General features: G+C 40.0%; 1 protein-coding gene across 7 annotated transcripts in view; it reads left to right on the top strand.

The window, feature by feature from the left end:
* Positions 1–22,739, top strand: part of gbf1 (golgi brefeldin A resistant guanine nucleotide exchange factor 1) — a 295,188-nt gene that overhangs the window by 134,433 nt on the left and 138,016 nt on the right. For all 7 annotated transcript variants that reach the window (XM_072282597.1, XM_072282593.1, XM_072282592.1 and 4 more), the window contains one exon: positions 3,906–4,037. In XM_072282597.1, the coding sequence (XP_072138698.1) occupies positions 3,906–4,037 (132 nt within the window). The remainder of the gene's footprint in view (positions 1–3,905; positions 4,038–22,739) is intronic.

Below are 22,739 nucleotides of genomic sequence, written 5' to 3'. Positions count from 1 at the left end.
CGTAAGGCAAGGTACCATTTATGCTGGAAGAGTGAAATGTGAACAGAAAATGTTGTAAGTACTTTGCCTGACTGCACCAGTGAGGCAATTCATTACTGTGATGGAAGGCTAATTTCATTTTTAAGTACATGAAAACATTCTAAATGGCGTCAAAGTTGGGTATATACCCTTTGAAACTATTCTATCGAATTCAAGTTTATTGTCGTTAGACTATAGATATATGCAACCAAATGAAACAATGTTCCTCCAGTCCACAGTGCACCCACAAAGCATACAGAACATAAAACAAAATATTAGCCTAAATAAGTTCATAAAATATTCAAACTGCACATAGTGCGCAGTACAGGTAAACACTACAGTAAACAGCTTGCTGTCCAAGTCACGAGACCTCGGTGACAGGATACTCATTAGTCTCTCAGCCTGAGAGAAGATGTTGCCCCAGTCTAACAGTCCTAGAGCTGATGCTCCTGTACTGTCTTTCTGAAAGTAGTGGGCCAAAGAGATTGTGGGTTGGATGGTTTGGGTCCTTTGTATACAATTTTCTGGGTAAATGTCAGAAATAGTGAGTTGTGGGGGGTGTGACCAAGATCTAGGTGATCCTCTCAGTGGACTTTACTATCCGCTGTAGAGTCATGTGGTCCGATGCCTTGTAGCTTCCGTACCACAGAATTATGCAGCCAGACAGGGCACTTTCGTTGGGGTTCCTGTAGAAAGTTGTTAGAATGGAGATGCAGCCTCTAAAAGTGTAGACATTCTGTGCTGTTTTGACTAGTGAGGATATGTTATGGGTCCAGGTTAGATTGTCTGTTATGTATACACCAAGAAACTTAGTGCTTTTCATTCTCTCCATTGTGGAGCCATTGATGTGCAATGGAGAGTGGTGAGCCTGCTGCTTCCCAAAGTTCAGAATTATCTCTTTTGTTTTGTCCAGTCATTCAGTAAGTTCTGTCTGATCCTCCGTTTCATCTGCATTCATACTCTATTTTCATTTCTTACTGTTCCCTCCAAAAATCTATTGATCTTAGCCTTAAGTGTAATAATTGACTATTCAACAATCCTAATGAGGTGGTCAAATCCAAAAATGTGTAATCCTCTGAATGTTAAAGTTCATCATCTCACTTAACAGGCTAATGTCTTATCTAAAGATTATGCATCTATGTTTTGGGCTTTCTAGTCAGGGTAAATATCCCCATAACTTTCATCTTTCAAACTCTGTCAAAATTCTCTTGTGTTTTCGTGAGATCTCTTCTCCTCCTTATAATTTCTACTGAGTATTGGCCCATCTACTCGTACTCTGTTCATAGAACTTCCCTCAATCAAGGGAATCTGTCTTAAATCTACTTTCCGTGTCTTCCAAAGCAAGTAAATATTTCCATGGATACAGAAATCAAAACTAAGTGTCAGCTAACCAAGCCCTTTACAGCAATAGACTCTGTTATGGGAGATCAGATTTGTTCAGTAACTGATTCTGGGAGGCACATGACCTGAGATAAAGTGTTAGTAGCACATCATAAAATTTGATTTGACTACAGGCATAGTTTGAATAATTAGGTTTTTATTTGCTTCGTGGTGTTAGTTTAGGTTTTCCATATGTTAATTTATAAAAATGACTGGTTGCTGGCCTTGTATCTAATAACAGAAATGAACTCATAATGAAGGACTTAGTCAATAGAATTGATGGAGAAAAATGATTACAGTAAGAATTGAATTTTTCAGTGCTTTGACAGTATATTTTCCCATACACCGCAATAATTATCAAGCTCTTAGGGGAAAAAAAGACCTTCAGCTAACAAAAAAGTGGGCCTTGAATTCTGTTTGTCAGAAAATTTAACTGAATGTGAAGCTTTATCCATAAGGGGATTGGATTTGTTGAAATTTCTAGGTTTCAGTCATTCATAGTGGGAGAAAGACCCTGCAGAGCACCCATTAATGAACATACCTGGAAAATTAGAAGAGAGTTTACATGTTTACTGTAAATGTGTTTATTAACTGCAAGTTAATTATTTACCTGTAAAAGGAAGATCCAGTGTTGCTCAGTGTTTCTGCTAGGATGAGATCTCAAGTTTTCACTGAGGTTTTTAAGTCTATGTATTAGCATTATTTGCTTTTGTGGCCATACACTTTCGTAGTTTAATTATCTGATGTTATGGGAGTTTTTTTTTTGTTTTTTTAAAATGATGTTTTAAGCATTTGGTATATTTCATTGTATTTTTAAGCCATTTTGTTATCATTGTGTGGGAATTTATCTTGCTGATCTCACCACTTTCTTTGAAAGTATGTGGTTTTTCTCTTCAGACTGCTTTCTCTTGCACTCTCATTTCAGAAAAAGCAATTGGCACTGTCTCTGTTACTGAACTTTTGTCCCTCAGCCAGCATTACTCAAAGTGGAATAACTGGTTGTTGTCACATAGTTCTTTATGGGAGTCTGGGTACAACTTGGTTGTTTTGTTTCCTACAAGCAACCAGTGATAATTTGGCATTTGGGATTCCCTGAATAGAATGAAATAGGTAGTACGTGCTTTGCTTTCCTGTTTATTTTGAAGTAAATGTTGTATGTCCTGTCATACTGGTGATCTCAAAAGTTCATCATTTGGGAGATTTTTAACCATAAATGTGTCCAGCTGTTCATTTGAGAACTGTGTTGAGGCTTCTTGCTGTTTACACCAATGGATACCAGTTGATTACCTATTTTATACTTTATACTTGCCTCTGCAATGCATCAAGAATACTGTAGAACCGTAAGTGAGAGGTGACAAGACAGTTTAACTGATACCTGATCACAGCGATGGACGTGAAATATTAATGGGATGGTGTCTCATTTTGATCAACTTTTGATGTTGCGAGTGTTTATTGTCAGATTGTTTGGGTACAGCAATCACCAGTGATGGTATGTGGCTATTTTAAATGCCACACAATAATGGACCAGACACATCTGTTTTTCACTCAAATGCTGTGAGACAGGGAGGTTCACTGCGGTTATGTCCAAGCCCCATGACTGGCAGACATCTCCAAATGTAAATGCCAATAACCCATCAGGGGAAAATAAAGCATAGTTTGCACTGCAATATTGCGAGAATTCAATGAAATTGACTATCTTATTTCATTCTGTGCATTAAACAGACCATCGCAAGAAAAATGTGCCCTTTCCAATATTTTTGATGTAAAAGGATCTTTCATTTCCTACATGCCGAACAGGTGCACAATAATTGCTATATTTATCTAATTCATTATGATTATAAAACTCATTTTGCATGTCTCTGCCAATATTTATATTTTAACTATTTAAGAAGCATCTTTTTCATTTCAAAATCCTTTTATTACAAATGAAAGAGGCAAATGACATCTGAGATCATTAAGTATTATTTCCCTACCTTATTTTGTAAGATTTTCATCAGCAAGGTGTTCTTTCAAGCTTGGCTGCAGGAATTATGAACCAGTTTCAAGCTTAGTTGCAATACAAAAGTAGGAATCCTTCAAATGGGACAATACATTAAGAGCCTCTTTGCGTCTTTTAACAATTGAAGAACAAGGTAAACTTAATTCCATGCCATTGTTCAACATTGAAGGTAAAGTAAATGGTCATTCATTACATTAATTGTGGCTTTCTGTGTGAAAAAGGAATGCTGTAGTTCCCACATAATTATTGGTGGAAACCCATTGTTTTGTCAGAAGAAGATTAAAAAGCCATAAGTTTATGTGTGGCAAAAGCATTATGTTTTAGAAAGTTTTAGTAAGTGGCATGGAATATACATTTACCCGTGTAACATGCATTTTGAAATAGAATCTATTACAAAAAAGGATGTAGTACAACAATAATTATTTTAACATTCATCTTTCTAATATGTCTTGTTGTACTTTGATTATTTGGAATTTGTTATCACAGCAGGCTTCCTTTTCTCTTGCAGAGCTTTCAGTCATAGAACCAAATATTTTCCTTCGACCATTTCTGGAGGTGATTAGATCAGAAAATACAACTGGACCGATCACTGGGTTAGCACTAACATCTGTTAACAAGTTCCTCTCGTATGGATTGATAGGTATGTTTATTGTAGTGTTCAATTATGAACATAGCTCACCATTCAAAAATGATAGTTGTTACTTTGCTTCTCCAGGGTATCCTGCCATCATGAATTTTTGAGGTTGATTTTTTTTTACGCATTTGTAATTATCAGTGTGTGTTGGAAATGGCACCTCAGCTTTTCTTTTTTTCCCACATCATCACTGTAAAATAGCCTCTTCTACTGTACTTAGAGCAATGCAAAACTCCTTTTAAAGATACCAATATTTAATGGTAAGCAATTGTAACATGCTGTGCATTAGCTTTTTTGAACACTGCTGTTCTGAGGTTAACCAATTTTGAAATCATTGCTTGTAAATTTTTCATATGCTTTTTCTTTTAAAGGTCATGAACAATTTTCTCTTTTCAAGTTTAGAGCAGTGTATGGAATTCAATGGTGTACTTTGACTTATTTGAAATATTTCTGTCCCTCCTCCATCTTAATAATTAGCAGACTGCTGGAGCTGGGATTTAGATTGAAATCATGGTGGCTCTTTCATTTTTTTCTTATTCTTGTTGCTATCATTTTTAGCAGAGTGGTCTGGGTTTGCTGCTTCGCCACTTGGCAGAAACTGTTACTCCATATTTTCTTGTGGTGGTGCCTTTATTAAAAAGGCACAGAATTTCTAGGAAAATATGTGTTATTGTTGAAGATGATTTTCCTGGCATCTTTAAAGGGAGTTTTGTATTGCTCTAAATACAGTAGAAGAGATATTTTGTTAGATACCAGATAAAATGAGCATTGGTGCTTAATATGCAGCTTTCTTTATCATTTTAGCTAGTAGCTGTGCCCACAGTTCAAAAGGTGCAATTATTCTACCTTCTGTTTTATTTTGAGGTGGGGGTGATGATGGGGAATGTAGTGAGAAACTATTTAAGATGTTGAAATATACATTTTTCTTTCCCTGACTGTTTTAGTGTGGGTTTTAATTGTCATAAAACTGTTTTTGGTAAATTTACACAGGGCTATTTCAATTTACACTGACATTTACTTGTCTTTGTGTATTTTTCTTCTCATCACTTCCACTGCCCCCAGATGGAGAATTAACTGGTGTACTTTGTCAGTGAAAGAAATTTGTATTTTTTTAATCGGAAATATATATTTTAGCGCTGTGTGTGTGTATATTTTATATACTATATGTAAGTGCTGTGTTTAAGGCACGATGTGAGGTAGCAGATACTATTCACAAACAAAGCACGATTCATGGAATCCTGGAAGGGAATTTTGATGAGAAGGGCAAACCCTAATTTATTTGCCTGCAATGGCAATGAAGTGATGAATAAACATTCTGCGGGAGTGCTTGGGAGATTGTGCATAAGAATTCCTGAAGAACTTCCATTGTGCACTTTAATATTTTGACTTGCTATGGTAGCTGTACTGAATTAGAATAGAATTATGTGATATTCAAACACTCAGACAGAAAGCTGGAAAAGACCAGATGGTCCATACAATGTGTTCCAATCGCTCAAGGTGCAACTTAACCATTCCTTGACTGACCAGAACCCTATTCAACTAATCACATTAATTTCTATCGTGTGAGAATTACATGTGACAGAAACTCACTGGCACGTTTTTAAGTGCTTACGGTGAACTTGCATGTAATGCGCAAGCTGCTTGCTTGTTCTGTTGAAACAGGTCCTAATTTCACCTAATCTAGTTCTGTACTTGCATAACTGCTCCTCTGTCACTAACGTGAAGTAAGTGGCTTAGCCACTTAGACAAAATTTAATCCTTTCATAATTTAAAAGAGAAACAGATATATGTGAAGCAGGTTAGAAAGTTGATAGTGACCCAAATTAGATTAAATTTATGGTCATTACAGTTGGCCTAATTTGGAGTCACAAAACTTCACATTTTTCTACAGCCTATTTTTCTCAGAATAAGAAAACTAGTATTAATTGCCCTAATATAAGCATGCATTAAAATTAAATTTTCATTTTCTTTTTGAGAACACTAGTTTTGTACATAGAATTGGTTTGGATTGAATGGTGCATTTCCTTCCAGGCACAATTTTGTAAATTTTGTTTGATGGCCATGTATTGTATTTTTTGACTGAGTTTTCGACACTCCTGGGTTGTTTTTTTAAAGGTGCAGAGTGAAACCAAGTGAATATTTTTCAGATGATTTTCTATGGGAAAACTAGTGAAAAGACAAGGGGATATGAGGCATTTTACATTTATTTGAATCCCCTACTTTTCACTTAGCTTAAATTGGTGTGAAGCACACACTGAATCTATCTATTAAAATGAAGGATCTGTCTAAAGATCAATGGGAAGGAGACATCAGCCTGCAGAAGCACAACTCTTCCACAGTGGGCAATGACCTCTTCATTATTGTCTATCAGTAGCAGTTGCTGAATCTCCCTCCCAGTCAGCAGTACAGCAGTAATACCTATGTGCCTTTGCATTGTTGTTTGTATTTGGTGGATGCTTGCAGCATTGTATTCTCAATTCTGCTTTAACTTTTGCTGCTTTAATTTTAATATCAGGTTAGTTTCTGTCTGGTTATGGCAGTTTCAAACTCCTGGGTGTGCCCATCTTGCACAATCTGTCAGAACACATTCCTCACAATCAGGAAAGTTCACCAATGCATCTGAGCGTGCTGTATCACTGCATGGTACAGAAACTGCACTGTGGTGGACAGGAAGGCTCTACAATGGGTATGCAAAGCTGCCCAACACATCACCAGAGTCAACCTATCCACCACCAAAGATATGTATATATCGAAGGGGGCCAGTAACTTCATGAGGGATCTCGCCCACCCTGCTTATGGACTATTAGTCCCACTCTCATCAGAGAAGAGGCTGCATAACATTCATCCCAGGACCACTAGTCTCAAAAACAGTTACTTTCCCCAAGTACTAAGGCTGATCAACACTTCCACCCACTAACCCACCCCTCTACACACCCCTACCAGCACTACCACTTTATAATTTCCTGTCAGAAACACAGAGATCGTTTGATATATCAGAGAAAACTTCTAAAGTGATGCAAATCTGGGAGTGAGTCAAAGGACCAGTTCTGAAATCAAAATGTTGCCCTCAGCTCTGCTCTGGAGTACTCTGCTGCCCTCTAACTCTTTGACCATGTGCTCACCCAGACCTGCTACCACAGTCACTTATCCTTCCTTGGAACATGTCTTCACTGCCATCTTGTACCACATGGCTTCCAGATCCATTTTCAAGCTTCTCGAGTTGGACCCTCTGAGGTCCCCAGGTACTCGTATTTAATTGACTGCTTCTCCCACCATGTTTTCCATGCCATGCTTTGCACCATGAGGAGGTACCTGGGGTCCTTATCCTGGTCACTTTCACAACTCCAAGACACACTCTCTGCCGCCTACAATTGAGCTGTCCAGTACTTTATCCTTTGCCGAATCTACACTTTCTATTGCTGGTTCTTAGACTTTCTCACATCCTTCAAGGATCGGAAGATCGCACGTCTACAGACTACAGAACCTGCCATCTCCAACACCAGCAGGCATGGATGTCTCAAGACCATGCTGCCAACCTCAGTGGTTCTAATGACCCTGAGCAGATTCAGAACCTGGACTCCACCATCATCAATGTGTTTTCCAACAACCTCAGACACTTTCAAGGTGCCAGTTGCTCAACCACCAACTCTGACTCTAGCCTTGACCGACAGGACCTCCAGGCCAGGACCTTGCGTGCTGCCATTTGAACTCTTGTCTCCCCTTCTCCTACCACCACTCTGCTATCCTGTGTGTCTCTCAGGTCCCACTGACAGCTCTTAGATCCTCAGAGACTCCATTGTCCTCTCACCCCACCTTCCCTGAACACCCCAACCCTCGCCCCTCCTTTGACACCACCCAACCCCCTTTCTCCCCTCTGATCCCAGCTGTCATCCATGCTGGGTCTTCACCATCCCCTCCGACCTTCCCCTCTCTGAGGTAGAAAGTGATGCCTAAAGGTGAGGATAGAACCTTTGCCCCCTGTGCCCACACCTCAGTGACTTCCGTGCCCAGTCCTGATGAAGAGTCTCAGTGCGAAATGTTGACTCTACTCTTTCCCATAGATGCTGCCTGGCCTGCTGTATCCTCCAGCATTTTGTGTGTGTGTGTTGTTTGGATTTCCAGCATCTGCAGATTTTTCTCTTGTTCAAAATGTTGAGTCACTTTTTGTGTATTAGTGTGTGCATGTGTGTGTGCGTGCAAGCGCAGCTATCGGTAGGAACCCATATGGACACACAAGCTCACCATCTCATTCTCCAAGCGTATAGACTTGCTGTTATTCCGTTTGCACTTCTTCCATGACAAAAATCAAGTTGAAAACTGTTTTATAATGAATGGAACATTTGTTAAATATTCTACATCCTTGTTGCATTTGTCCTTGAGCTGAAGTTTCTTTCAAGTTTATTTGTTGAGGCATAGAATGCAAGAGTTGGGAAATTTACCCATAACCAATTTGAAGTCATTAGATCACCTCAAGCTAGCGTGTATGTGATAGGACTACAAAGAACGCTGTGGAGCTGTGCAAGAGTGATGCAAATTTGAAGATGTTTCATATGCTATTTTATTTTGAATAGAAGGGTTGGAGTGGAAAAATATTTGAGCTATAGAAAATTGAGAGGCTTATTTGGAGCAAGTAGGAACAATCTATTCCCATTAACAGAGAGGTTAGTAATGAGTGAGAATAGTTTAGGTAATTGGTCAAAGGAATAGTGAAATACTGAATAAAATCTTTTCACTACCTGATAATAGGATTTTCAATTTGTTGCCTGAAAGAGTAATGGAGCCATCTGCGTGAGATGTACAAGGCTACAAACTGAAAGACCAGGCAAAAAAAAAGATAAGAAATAGGATTAATTCAAATAGCTGTTAATTAGCTTTTGTGAATCTCATGGTCCAAATAGCTGCTTCTGTGCAGTAGATTTCTCTGATTTTATAAAATCATAGAATCAGTCTGACTTTTAATTGGTTTCGAGATGACAGATTTTTAGATTAGAATGAATGTAATTTTCCAACTGGTACATGCAACAAACTGCTTTGCATTTTATCCATATGCTCTCCAAAAGCATTTGTCCTTAAAAATTTACAGTTAACTCTTAGTGCTACATTGGCTCCGAGAAAGTAATTGTTGCTGAGATGTGTGTCTGCAGGTATAACATTGATTTTCAATTTTACTTGCAGCAGTTATTCTTCAGCTTTGGTGATACTGTTTCAACATAATATGACTAGGAATATCTCCTTTAGATTGAGTCACCTGGGGCTCGTTTGTTGAAGGATAATAGATAGTACAGTGTTACCAGCCGTCAGTAATCCCTTTTGAGGGATGTGGAATGGTGAAGCTCAATTCATTTTTAAGTAAAATCGTGGCTGTGTGTGTCTGTGTTTGAAAGAGAGGCAAAGTTTCCTCTGTTTTGTAATTACAGAAAAGTTGACAGTTCAACTAAAAGATATTTACTCAAATTGGGTTAGTTTACCTTGATTGTGTTCTGTGATAAGATCTTTGATTATTGTTACTGAATGAAAATGGTAAATTGACTTTCTTTCCTAATTTGAACAAAGTATACTGAAAACATTTTCAAATTCATTCAGTTATTAGAGGCTGTCATCTCATGTCTTGCTGATATGCAGGAACCATTATACTGATGTATCTTGTGGAGGGATCAGGACTTTATTAAGCATAAGCAAATGATTATTGCAGACCAAAATGTAAGGAACATAATATAAAGAGTTAAAATAGGAAGTGACTACAGGATATTCTTGAATAAGTTGAAATATTCCCAGAGTATTGAAATTGTCTATTAAACCGATGTAAAAGCAGAAGAGAGGGCATACAATATGCTGGGGACCAGTCTAAATGTGCACATGGCCATTGGAGCTCGTCTCTTCCGATAGCTAGGTATAACCATTGCTCATGGTGCTGAATTCTCATCAACAATCATGGGTAGAGCTTCCCATATTAGACTCCATCTCGCGAAGCACTCCTTGCAATGGCATCTTCCCATCGGATCGAATCCCACAGGCGTCTCTCCAGATCTTCTCTTTACCACATCTCCCACCAAAAGACCATGAACCCCACCAGTGTCTGTCACAAATCCCTCTCCGACCAGCTCTCTCTAGAACCTTCTCCTAATTCCACTATCCTAACTGGCTGATACCACATTCCTAAATTGAGTAACATGCCTCCTTATCTTTAGCTGAAACCAAAACATTCTACCAGCAGGACACACTGCTGTTACAGAAAACTACTAACTGAAATACCCTGCATTATAGCTGTAGAAACCTTAACCAGGGCATTACACATGTATGAGTGAATGACAATTAATCTTGAACCAGCTGATCCTGCTCACTTCTTGTCTGCCTTCTTTTCACAATCTGAGATTCTGCCAACTACAGTGGTTTCATCAGCAAGTTTATAAATGGTGTTTGAGATGTGTGTAGCCATGCAGTCGTGAGCGTAGAGAGAATAGAGCTCTGGGCTAAGCACGCTTCCTTGATGTGTGCCAGTGTTGATCGTTGATTGTCAGTGAGGAGGAGGAAGTAATATTTCTGATCTGCACTGACTGTGGTCGCCCAAAAGGATCTATTTGCAAAGGAGGCTGCAGAGCCCCAGGTTTTGAGCCATGTTGATTAGCATGGAGGGAATGATGCTGTTGAACACAATGCTGTAATTGATAAACAGCAGCCTAATATGATTTACTGTTATTTAGGTGCTCAAAAGCCGAATAGACAGCAGTGAGAATGTGTTGAGATGTGTTGTGGCTGTAGGGGAATTGCATTCAGTCCAGGTCCTTGCTCAGGCATGAGCATAGTTCTAGCCAAGACCAGTCTCCCAAAGCACTTTATCACAGTAGATGTGAATACTACTGGGCAATAGTTGTTGAGGCAGCTATTGGCCACTGGTATGATTGCTGCCCTTTTGAAGTAGGTGGGAACTTCTGACTTGCAGCAATGAGAGGTTAAATGTGTCCTTGGATATTGCAGCCAGTTGGTTGGCACAGATTTTCAGTATGTGATCTGGTATTCCGTCATGACCTGAATCTCTTGAAGGATGTTCTAACATCGGCCTCTGAGGTAGAGATCACAGGGTCAATAGATGTTGTAAGGACTTGCACAGGTGCAGTGTTCTCCCTTTCAAAGCATGCATTAAAGGTGTTGAGCTCATTGGGGAGTGAAGTATCACCGCCAATTATGCAGTTAGTTTTTGTCTTGTAGAAAGTAATGGCATGCAAACACTACCACAGCTGTTGAGCATCTGATTGTGTCTCATATAGAGTTGTGTGAGTCATAATCATACACAAAAAAATCTTTACACAGAATTGCCTCTTTGCTGTCATGATGGTCTTCTGTCTGTCATACCTGGATGATCTATAGGATTCTGGGTTGTTGGGCTTGAACGCCATAACTCTAGCCCACAGAAGACTATGAATTTCTTGTTTCATCCAGGGCTACTGGCTTGGGAAAATTTATGCTCTCAAATATATGCACTTATCCACATGGGTCTTGGTAAAATTGGTGACATCTGTGGCATATTCATTTATATCTGAAGGTGAATGCCTGAATATGGTCCAGTCCACAGTTCAAAATAATCGTGTAATCACTCCTCTGCCTTCGTTGACTCTACCTTCACTGTCTTTGTTGAGTTTGTTCATTCTCCCTGCGATGGCATGGATTTCTCTCTGAATGTCATAAGTCTGTAGTATCTCATCAGTTGGATAGTAGACAAATTCACTTTTCTTGCCAGAATGGGTGCACATTTTTCTGATATACTTCTGTTGTTAGTTTTTCCCAATTCACTTAATCCATCTCTAGCTCTGGGTGGCCTTCTTATACCATCCTCTTTGTCATAAGGAGGAGAGCCTTGTTGTCCAAAAAATTGTAATTTTTGGAATTCCACTTAATCTTTTGTACTTTCATCATTATCATTATGTGTCATGCCATGTGATGTAGGTGATCATGGTCTTTGACCATAATTGTTCTTGGCATATTCTACAGAAGTGGTTTGCCATTGCTACCTTCTTGGCAGTGTCTTTTACTAGACAGGTGACCCCAGCCATTTTCAATGCTCTTTAAAGATTATCTGCCTGGCACAGTGGTTGCATAACTAGGACTTGCACCAGCTATTCATACGTCCATCCACCACCTCCTATGGCTTCATGTCACCCTGATCAGGGGGCTAAGCAGGTGCTACACCTTGCCCAAGGGTGATCTGCAGGCTAATGGAGGGGAGCCTTGCACCTCCTTTGGTAGAAATGTATGTCCACCCCGCTACCCACTGTACTTCAGTAGTTTGATTCTCATTTCATATGGATACTTCAGAATGTTTTAATACTACTTTCAACTGAAATTCAACCACTGCTTTAAAAGCTTCCAGACAACTTATTTGTCTGATCTGAATGTCTTGGAAGAGTACCATTTTATTTACTATTGATAGTCCTTTCTGTTATTTGTAATTTGAAAGGCTTATTTTGAGGTTGCAGCTGATCTTTTATGTTTCAGAGTTGGATATGTCAACTGGCTGCCCTGAGCGTGAATCTGTTAAAGAAACTGTTCAGTGTGATGGTTTCTTTGGGTTGACAGCTGTTCCTGTTTGAACTTTGGATTTAGTTTTTTGTAGTTTCTTCAATTGCCACATTAACAGGAAATGATGTCATTCATTTTCTTCATAGTCACGTGATAATTGCATTTTGGTGAACTGAGAGTGAGGAGCAACTAGGTTTGTTCCCTGTGGACAATATGTCTTCAGTGCATGTCTTTTCAGGACCTTGCCTTAGAATTAATCAAATCAAATTGTTAATTTTTTGAAATAGGATGTGACTGTGGCTTTTAAAAATAATAATTTCTCATAATATTTTATTTGTTTTGAGAAGTGACTAAACATAACAGTTTGGCCTTATTGAAAGTAGATAATCCGTAGATCTTTGAAATGAAATTACTTGTCTTTAATGATGAGCCATCAGAAAAGCAATTTTTAAGCAGTTACTGGTAAAATCACGATCTAAGATACTTTTTAAATTTCAGAAGGTATGCAAGAGTACATGGATGGGTTTTTTCACCGGTGCCTTCATTGTTGCTTTGATTCCTGGTATTGTATTTGCCAATTGATGTTTAGCAGATATTTTCTCAGAACACCAATGGAGACCTTTACCATTGTCTCATTTACCTGCTGTAGTGGTGGAGCAAGAATATGATGGAACCCTTAAACAAGATTTTTTTTTGTATTATTTCCTTCCTCACTTTCTTGTATATGGAAAGACATCTGAACTACCAAAATCCATGTGTTTATTTAAAAAAAAGATAAAATGAAGTTATTGGCATGATTTATTGATAATTATACAGGGGGAACTCAGGCTACATATGCCAAAATAAAAACCATGAAGCACAAATTCTTAAACTGAATTGAAATTCTTAAATTTCCATGGTGGGATTATTAGTCCAAACCAGCTACCTTAAATCTTGACAGGTGGTTTTGTTTTAATCAGTCAAGGTCTGTGAATAATTACCTCATTCTCGCAAATTTTGGTGGCCTGACAAGCAAGATTTTTGCTGTGTGACATCTTCAAGATAAAGACCAATGCAGCATGAACCACTGGATAAAAGCCTGCCTTTCTGCCACATGAGGTAGACCTTTGAAAATCCTTCTCAAATTTGGTTTTCCACAGATATTTGACTTCATGTGGAATGCATACTGTGACTCTATCCAACAGGTTTGGTTTTCCTGCAATACTTCCTGTCCAAGTAAGGCTAACTTACAGGACTAATGAGACTGCTCAGCCTAAGAAATCGCCATTCTAGAATTAAGATCACCTCATCTTTACTCATGGAGCTGCATTGCAGAGATGATGAGCACCTGGAGGCTAAGCTCCAAGTTATGTTTTGTAACTCCAGAAACTAATTGAAACAAAAAAACAGGAACCTGAATATTTGTTTCCTTAGTTTCTCTTTTCCCTTTTAAGTAGTGAGGCACTCACATTTGAAGTGATGGTAATGACGTATGCCATTCACGTTCTGTACCAAAATATGACTAACAAAGAATGCTTAATCAAACAATATATTTACAATATTACTGAAATATGGAATGCACTAAACTCCTCCCTGCTTAGCTATAGACTTCCTATCAATATAGGATGCTTGTCCACTCAAATTTGTAATGGAAGTGGTTCTGACAGCTCTGGGCACCTTTCTTCTCTAACAATTGACTCTGCTCTCCCCAGCTGATTGATGTGTTGTCTCCAGGTGATGACATACGCAATCTCCATTTTATGGTAAAGTGGTCCAGTTCAATCCTTAATCTTTCCAAGTACCCACTTTTGATCATCTCTGTTGTCCCTTGCCATGAGTTCTAGTACAGGACTGAAACATCAGACCTTCTTGTTTGAGGAGCCCTCAATTTGTCTCAGCTGTTTGTCCTATATATTCCTACTGAGATTGGATTTGAGGAAATTCAAGAATGAGCACAAGGGATGACCGAGGAACAGCACAACTGGTGAGCTGTTGGTTGTGGTTTGTGATATGCAAAGAGGAAATTGGTGAGCTTCCGATTCAGTGTAGTGTGTTCTGCTGTCATTGCTTGCAGTGCATTCTTCAGGCTGTGGACAAACCTTCCCATCAAGCTATTAATATATATAGTTGGGTGGTATGGTATCTTATTCCATTCATTCTCTAGAATGACTGAAACTCTTCTGCAACAAACCATTGTCACTGACTAAGTGTCAGTGATTAGTCCTTGAAAAGAACCTTCTCACACATCAATAGTGTGCAAGGGTGTAAAGGAGGCTATTGGGAACATATCTGGCCACTTTGTAGCTGCATCCATTGCTGCCAAGAAATTTGTGCTCGTGAATGGTCAGGCAAAATCCATGAGTCCTCTGCCATGGCAATGCAGGCCATTCCCAGGGATAAGAGGTGGTGGTGTTGGCATTTTCTGGACATGTAGGCACCTTGAGAAGTGCATTGCAGGTTGCTCAATCTGCAGATCTATCCCAGGCCACCAGACAAAGCTTTGAGACAATGCTTTCATTTTCACCTTGATAACCGGCATGAGGCTCCTCCAACACTTTAGCTGTCAGCTTGAATGGTACAACAACTTTCAATCCCCATGTGAGGCAACCCCAGTCATGGGCACGTTCATCCTGGCACAGGTAAAAATGGGGGGAATTGGAATTTCTGTTCCACATCCCGGTCATTTTGGGTTGCCATGTAGATCTGAGACAGTGAGTCCTTTCTGATTTCCTTTTCGATCATCTCTGTCGTAATCGGGAGACTTTCGATTTGTTTTAAGGAGATGCGTCAAGAGGAGTGTTTTCTTTTGTAAATGTTTCAGGTATTTTCTTTTCCAAGGGTAAATGGTACAATTCATCATCATTAGTTGTCCTCTTGAATTCGATCTTGTAGTAGTGTCCTCTAAGAACAGCCCATCTCTGCATTCGTGCTGCTGCTGTTTGTGGAATACCCTTCTGTGGATGAAAATGGACACTGCTGGTGGATGATCAGTAATGAGGCTAATCTCTCTCCCATACAAGTACTGGTTTAAAAGTCTCTCTCTCCTCTCCCCCCGCCCCCCATCCAGACTCGTGCCGCTTGATCAATCTGTGCGTAATTTTTTTCTCTGTAGCAGTAAGGGAACGTGACGCAAAGTGGAGTATTCACTTCCATTACTCATAATATGTGACATGACTGCACCTGTACCATAAGATGAGCTTTATGGTATAGGTCACAGGCAAGCTTCACTGGCTGATATTGATCATAATGTATGATTACATTGTCTGACATTACCATTTCCTTTGTCTTTTGGAAAGCCTTGCAAATTGCCATTTCTTCCAGATCTGTAGTAATGAGTTCAAGGGGTGAAGCGCAATAGCTAGGTTCGGCAGGAACCTGTTATAGTAATTAACAAATCCTAAAAAGGACCATAACTGTGACACATCCTTTTGGACTTGGGGCATCTGCCATTGCTTGAATTTTGTCTGCATACTTGTGCAATCCTTTTGTGTCAATGGTGCAAGTAATGCTTGATTTAAATAAATCACTCTTGTTGTGTCATGCTCTGAGCCCTCAATCTTCTAAACTTTTTAACCCTGTCTTGAGATTTTGGAGATGCTTTTTGTCATTCTCACTGGTAACAATTATGTTTTCCAGATAACACTGAGTGCTGGGCAGCTTTGCAGCACCTGGTGCATAGCTTTATGCCAGAGTGCAGGTGCAGATGCTAGTCCAAAAATATGTTTATTATAGTGACCACTGATCCTGACAGACCCATCCTACTTGACAATTGGGACCACTGGTATTGCCCATGGGCTCCATTCAACCTTAGAATTGAATTAAATTGACTTTATTACTTACATCCTTCATATACACTAGTAAAAATCTCTATGTTATGTCTCTGTCTAACTGTGCAGTGTATAGTAATTTATAATAGTATGTAGAACAGGACAGTCAGTATAACATAGAAATACAATTGTATCAGCATGAATTAATCAGTCTGATGGCCTGGTGAAAGAAGCTGTCCTGGAGCCTGTTGGTCCTGGCTTTTATGTTGCGGTATAGTTTCCTGGATGGTAGCAGCTGGAACAGTTTGTGGTTGGGGGGGTGACTCAGGACCCAATGATCTTTTGGGCCTTTTTTACACACCTCTCTTTGTAAACCTCCTGAGTAGTGGGAAGTTCATATGTACAGATGTGCTGGGCTGTCCGCACCACTCTCTGTAGACTCCTGCGATTGATATACAGTTGCCATACCAGACAGTGATGCAGCCAGTCAGGATGCTCTCAATTGTGCCCCTGTAGAAAGTTCTTCGAATTTGGGGGCCCATACCAAACTTCTTCAACCGTCTGAGGTGAAAGAGGTGCTTTTGACCCCTTTTCACCACACAGCTGATATGTACAAACCATGTGAGTTCCTTGGTGATGTGTATGCCGAGGAACTTAAAGTTGTTCACCCTGTCAACCCCAGATCCATTGACGTCAATAGGGATTAGCCTGTCTTCATTCCTCCTGTAGTCCACAACCACTTCCTTTGTTTTTGCGACATTGAGGGAGAGGTTATTTTCTTGACACCACTGTGTCAGGGTGATGACTTCTTCACTGTAGGCTGCCTCATTGTTATTTGAGATTGGGTCAATCAATGTAGTATCGTCATCAGATTTAATTAGCAGATTGGAGCTATGAGTGGCGACACAGTCATGAGTATACAGAGTGAAGGAGGGGGCTTAGGACACAGCCCTGAAGGGCACCTGTGTTGAGGGTCAGAGGGGCAGAGGTGAGGGAGCCCACTCTTATCATCTGCCGGCAATCTGATAGGAAGTCCAGGATCCAGTTACACAAGGCAGGATGAGGGCTGAGGTCTCTGAGCTTCTTGTTGAGCCTGGAGGGAATTATTGTGTTAAATGCTGAACTGTGGTCCAAGAACAGCATTCTCACATAAGCATCCTTCTTCTCCAGATGTGTAAGGACAGTGTGTAGAGTTGTGACTGTGCCTATTGTGTCATTTGTTGATCGGTTGTGTCGGTAGGCGAATTGTAGAGGGTCCAATGTGGGAGGTAGCATGCTGCAGATGTAGTCCTTGACCAGCTTCTCAAAGCATTTGCTTATTATTGAGATGAGTGCGACAGGACGCCAGTCGTTAAGACATGTTATCTTGATTTTTTTTAGGTACAGGAGCAATGGTGGATGTTTTGAAGTAGGAGGGCACTCTACATTGGGAGAGGGAGAGAATAAAAATGTCTGTAAACACACCTGCCAGTTGTGCCCTGCACATCTTAAGTACCCACCCCAAGATGCCTGTATTGTTTCGCTGCCTTGATGACTTTGCGCATATCGTAGCTGCATTTCTTGAGTTCCTGTTGGTCACTGGCAACGTAAACTCTGTGTCACGCAGTAAGTGCTGCTCGCACGGAACTGTTGATCCAGAGTTTCTGGTTTGGATAAACCCTGACCGATTTCTGGGGGGACAACATGCTCGATGCACTTCCAAATGAAACTTGTGACCCCTTCCGTGAACTTGGAGACATACTCATCATGGAAGACATTCCAGTTGATGTCATCAAAGCAGTCCTGTAGCATGGAGGCCAATTGGTCGGACCAGCAGTGGATGGTTTCAACTATGGCCACCTCTTGTTTCAGCTTTTGCCTGTACTTTGGCAGCAGCAAGATGGAGGAATGATCCAATATTCCAAACAGAGGATGGAGGAGCGCTTTGTATGTGGTGCGGAAAGGGGAGTAGCTGTGGTCAAGTATGCTGTTTCCCCGTGTGCTCACCTGGATGTGTTGACAAAACTTCAGAGAGACTTTAGTCAGCGACGCTCTATTAAAGTCACCAGTGACGATGAAGGCAGCCTCTGGATGTGCAGTCCCCAGGGTGCTGATGGTCTCGTACAGTTCCTTGAGAGCCAGGTCGGTATCAGCCTGTGGCGGAATATACACAGCTGTGATAATAACAGCCGTGAAGAAAGAATTCCTTCAGCCTTCGTGCAGTCTAGCTCACTGGCTGCTTATCATGGATGGTATAAGGAATTGGATGGGCTTTTTAAAACTTGGGTGTGGCATTTTCATTTAATATTACTTTACTCTTGATATAGGATGCAGTGCTTTCCTGGAATATATGAAAAATAAACTCTTGTTGGGCTTCCAGCCGGGTACAGGTATTGTCAATAACTGACAATTTGATTATCAATTCTGCCATCCTCATCAGGAATGATGCTTGGGCATGTCTAGTCCAATTTCTCTGGGTAACCCAAACACTTACACCTCCTGCGATCTTTGATGCGGGTTTCTATCGTGCATCCTGTCTGGCCACTATATGCTGATCTGCATTCACAGGGAATCCTGTAAACCCCAGATCAACTTTGACTCACATAAGCTGTGATTTGAGCTTCCTTATGGGTTTGTGGATGGAATTAAACTGATATTTCTTCAGGATCCTGGCGATCCTTCCAGAAAGTGTGGAAATATAGGGAAGACGGGCGGTAGCGATGGGTTTGTCCTTGCTTTTAGGTTTCTTGGTTTTACTGTTGGCCCTTTTAAGGGCCCGAGTGATTTCCTTCACCTTGTAGCCATTCTGTAGGAATGTCATGCGTAATCATCTTATTTCCTGGGGAGCCTCTCCTGGTCCAAGGAAATCAGCAGGCCAGGCAGCATCTATGGGAAAAATAGTATAGTTGACCTTTCAGGTCGAAACGTCAACTATACTTTTTCCATAGATGCTGCCTGACCTACTGAGTTCCTCCATCATCTTGTGTGTATTGCTCGGGTTTCCAGCATCTGCAGATTTTCTCTAGTTTGACACCTGATCTGAAATAGTATTCGCACGGTTAATCAAAGGAGAAAGAACCACTCTATTGCTCTTACATCAGCGTACTTCCTCAATAAGGCGAACTACTATGAACAAACAGATGGAATGGCCATGGATCGCCTTTGTCATCGGCTGTTGCTAATTTCTACATGGAGGACTTTGAGGAGAGGGCTCTGAGTTTATTGCCATTACTCCCTAAGTGCTTCTTCAGATAGGTCAATAACACCTTTATAGTGTGGCCTCATGGACTCCAGGCACTCCAACAGTTCCACAACCATCTGAATAGTATACATCCAAACATTCAATTTGTGATGGAGATTGAGAAGAATGGTTGCCTCCCATTCCTTAGACATTCTAATACGACAGAAACTGGATGGTAGCTGTGGACATGGCATCTATCGGAAACCCACTCACATGGACTTGTACCTCAGCAATAACAGCCATCATCACACTTCCCAATGTAGAGTGGTTCCTTGTACTTTGATTTCCTGTGCGAAAACTATTTTGGACCCAGAGAGTCTCCCTGAGGAAATAAGACAATTATGCACAATGTTCCTATAGAACAGCTACAAGGTGAAGGAAATCAATCGGGTGTAACCCATATTGCCTGTTTCTTGTTAGTTTTCATATTGTAAATCTCAAGGCTACTTAGTCCTGTGTCACTCTCCATTATCATATTTTTCATCAACTGTATGCAGATTAGTGCTCTTTTTGAAACTGCAACTTGATCTTCTTATCTTTCGTCTCTTCCCTGTGCTGTTCATTTATTTTTGTCTGTCCAACATGTTCTTTGTATCTGTCCTACTTTGTTGCATTTTTTTTGGCAGGTTTTGCCTTTACACCTGCTCTGGTTTGGTGTATGTGAGTCCTTGCCACAATAGTAACATAATTTATTTGACCAGGCTGGTTTCTGTTGAGATGTTGCAATTTTATTCATGCTCACTTTCATTCCTGACTGCATCTCACTTGTGTCTGTTTGCTGTTTCCATTGATTCAGCAATTTCAACTGCTCTTTTAAATGAGTTGTACTTCAGTTAGGAACCGTTTTTGAATGCATTTTTTGTCAGATTCTACTAAGTAAATGATCTCTTAGCGCATCACTAAGCTCACCACTGAACTGACAATGTGCGTGCAGTTGCTTCTATTCAGCAAATTAAGCTGAAATGGACTCCCCTTCCATTGGATTCCGCTTATGAAACCTAAAGCACTTTGCAGTCATCAATGGTTTTGGTCTTAAATGTTCCTGTATTACTTTCATGATATCAGCAAAGCTAATTTCAGCTGGTTTGGTTGGAGCAGTTAGAGTTCTAAGCAAACTATATTCTTTTCCACCTATTGTAGTCAGCAACACTGACACTTGTTTTTCTCAGCGATTTTATTTGCTTCAAAATTCAGCTCAGTTCATTCAGTATAAGTCATTCAGTTATCCATTGTGCAGTTGAATGAGTCTTAATTTCTGATGTTGCCAGCCATTTCTGCTTTTCTCTTTCCTATTTATTATTTTAACCTGGTATTCACTGTTTATTAACTGATTGGTGTACTCACCACTTGGTAATTTCGTCTGCTCTCTGCCTTCCCTTCAATTTGAACATCTCTCTCCCTCTCTGAAGAAACACATGCTGCGCTTCAACAGGTAGGTAGTCATCTTGGGTTCAGTTTTAAAGTTCCTTATTGCCACTGGTATGTTTTGTAAGTCCAGAAACTAATTGAAAGAAAAACACATGAGCTGGAATATTGTCTACCTAATTTATCTTTTTTTTAGTGAGATGCTCACGTATGACATGGTGGCAAAATGTCATAGACTGCCAAGAAACTACTTTGTTATAGCCCATAATAAATTACATAAAATACAAAGAATGCTCCATGAAACAATATATTTACAATTAAACTTTACTGAAGTATTGCATACACTATGCGAGTCGTCATCATCTCATTCACTGAATCAGACAAGAGAATGAGTCTTACACAAAACATTCAAAAAACAAAGGTTCTTCATCAATCTGCCCTCATTGTGCAATTTTGGACTTTGGAAAACTTGGAATCTTAGGAATCATCTATTTAATGCAGCCATGTGATTACATGGTAGACAGGGAAAAAGAATCAGGGAAGTTCCAAGCCCCTTTGATAAACTGTAACATTTCAACCTACAGATGAGAATCTCATAACTCTTTGAAGTAGAAGTTGCATTGGGGTGGCATTGATGACCTGAGCATATGTTGTGTGCCTGTAGAGACCAGTGGAAGATGAATATCTCTTTCCATGCAACCATCTGCCCACCTCATCAAAGATTGCCCATCCTACCTGTGGCAGAGTACGTGGATGTCAACATCAAGGGGATACAGTTTTAAGATGAGAGAAAAGCTTTCTAAAACCTTTTTGAGGACAGTTTATATTTGAGACTTGTTGCCAGAGGTTGTGGTGGAATCACATACTATCACTGTGTTCAAGAAACATGAGACGTACACTTAGATAGGTTAGGCAGAGAAGAATGAAGACTTAATAAGAGCAAGTGGATTGGTGTAGATGGGAAGAAGAGTCAGACTTGGTGGGCTGAAGGCATTATTTCAATACTGTAACACTCTGTATCTATTAGTCTCCCTAGCTGCCTCAGAATTCACTGAACTAGAGTGGAAGCAAGGCACTATTGCTCATAAAAGTAACATAACCATAGTGTCCACTTGATTTTTTTTTGCAGAGTTGTTTTCTTAGTCATTGCCTAAAGGTAGTGTTTTCAATGTAACATGGAAGAGAGCACCAGATTCAAATGAGAATTGCTGAGTTAGCAGCTTATGTATGTCTTTGTGTGCAGGTGTCAACATAATATTGTTATACACTATATAAAATCATTTAACTACAAAAGAACTAGGCCCTGTTCAGAATTCCAAGATGATACAGTGGCATGCAAATGTTTGGGTACCTCTGGTCAAAATTTCTGTTACTGTGAATAGTTGTGAGTAGAAGATGCACTGATCTCCAAGAGTCATAAAGTTAAAGATGAAACATTCTTTTCAACTTTTTAAGCAAGTTTAGTGTATTAGTTTTGTTTTGTACAATTTTAGAGTGAAAAAAGGAAAGGAGCACCATGCAAAAGTTTGGGCACCCCAAGAGATTTGAGCTTTCAGATAACTTTTACCAGGGTCTCAGACCTTATTTAGCTTGTTAGGGCTATGGCTTGTTCACAATCATCGTTAGGAAAGGCCAGGTGATGCAAATTTCAAAGCTTTATAAATACCCTGACTCTTCAAACCTTGTCCCAACAATCAGCAGCCATGGACTCCTCTGAGCGGCTGCCTACCACTCTGAAAATTAAAATAAATGATGCCCACAAAGCAGGAGAAGGGTATAAGAAGATAGCAAAGCATTTTCAGGTAGCCGTTTCCTCAGTTCGTAATGTAATTAAGAAATGGCAGTTAACAGGAAGGGTGGAGG

This window comes from Mobula birostris, chromosome 18, assembly GCF_030028105.1.
Source record: "Mobula birostris isolate sMobBir1 chromosome 18, sMobBir1.hap1, whole genome shotgun sequence".
Taxonomy (NCBI): domain Eukaryota; kingdom Metazoa; phylum Chordata; class Chondrichthyes; order Myliobatiformes; family Myliobatidae; genus Mobula; species Mobula birostris.
The sequence above is the reverse complement of the archived record's forward strand: the minus strand, read 5'-3'. Positions and strand labels throughout refer to the sequence as shown.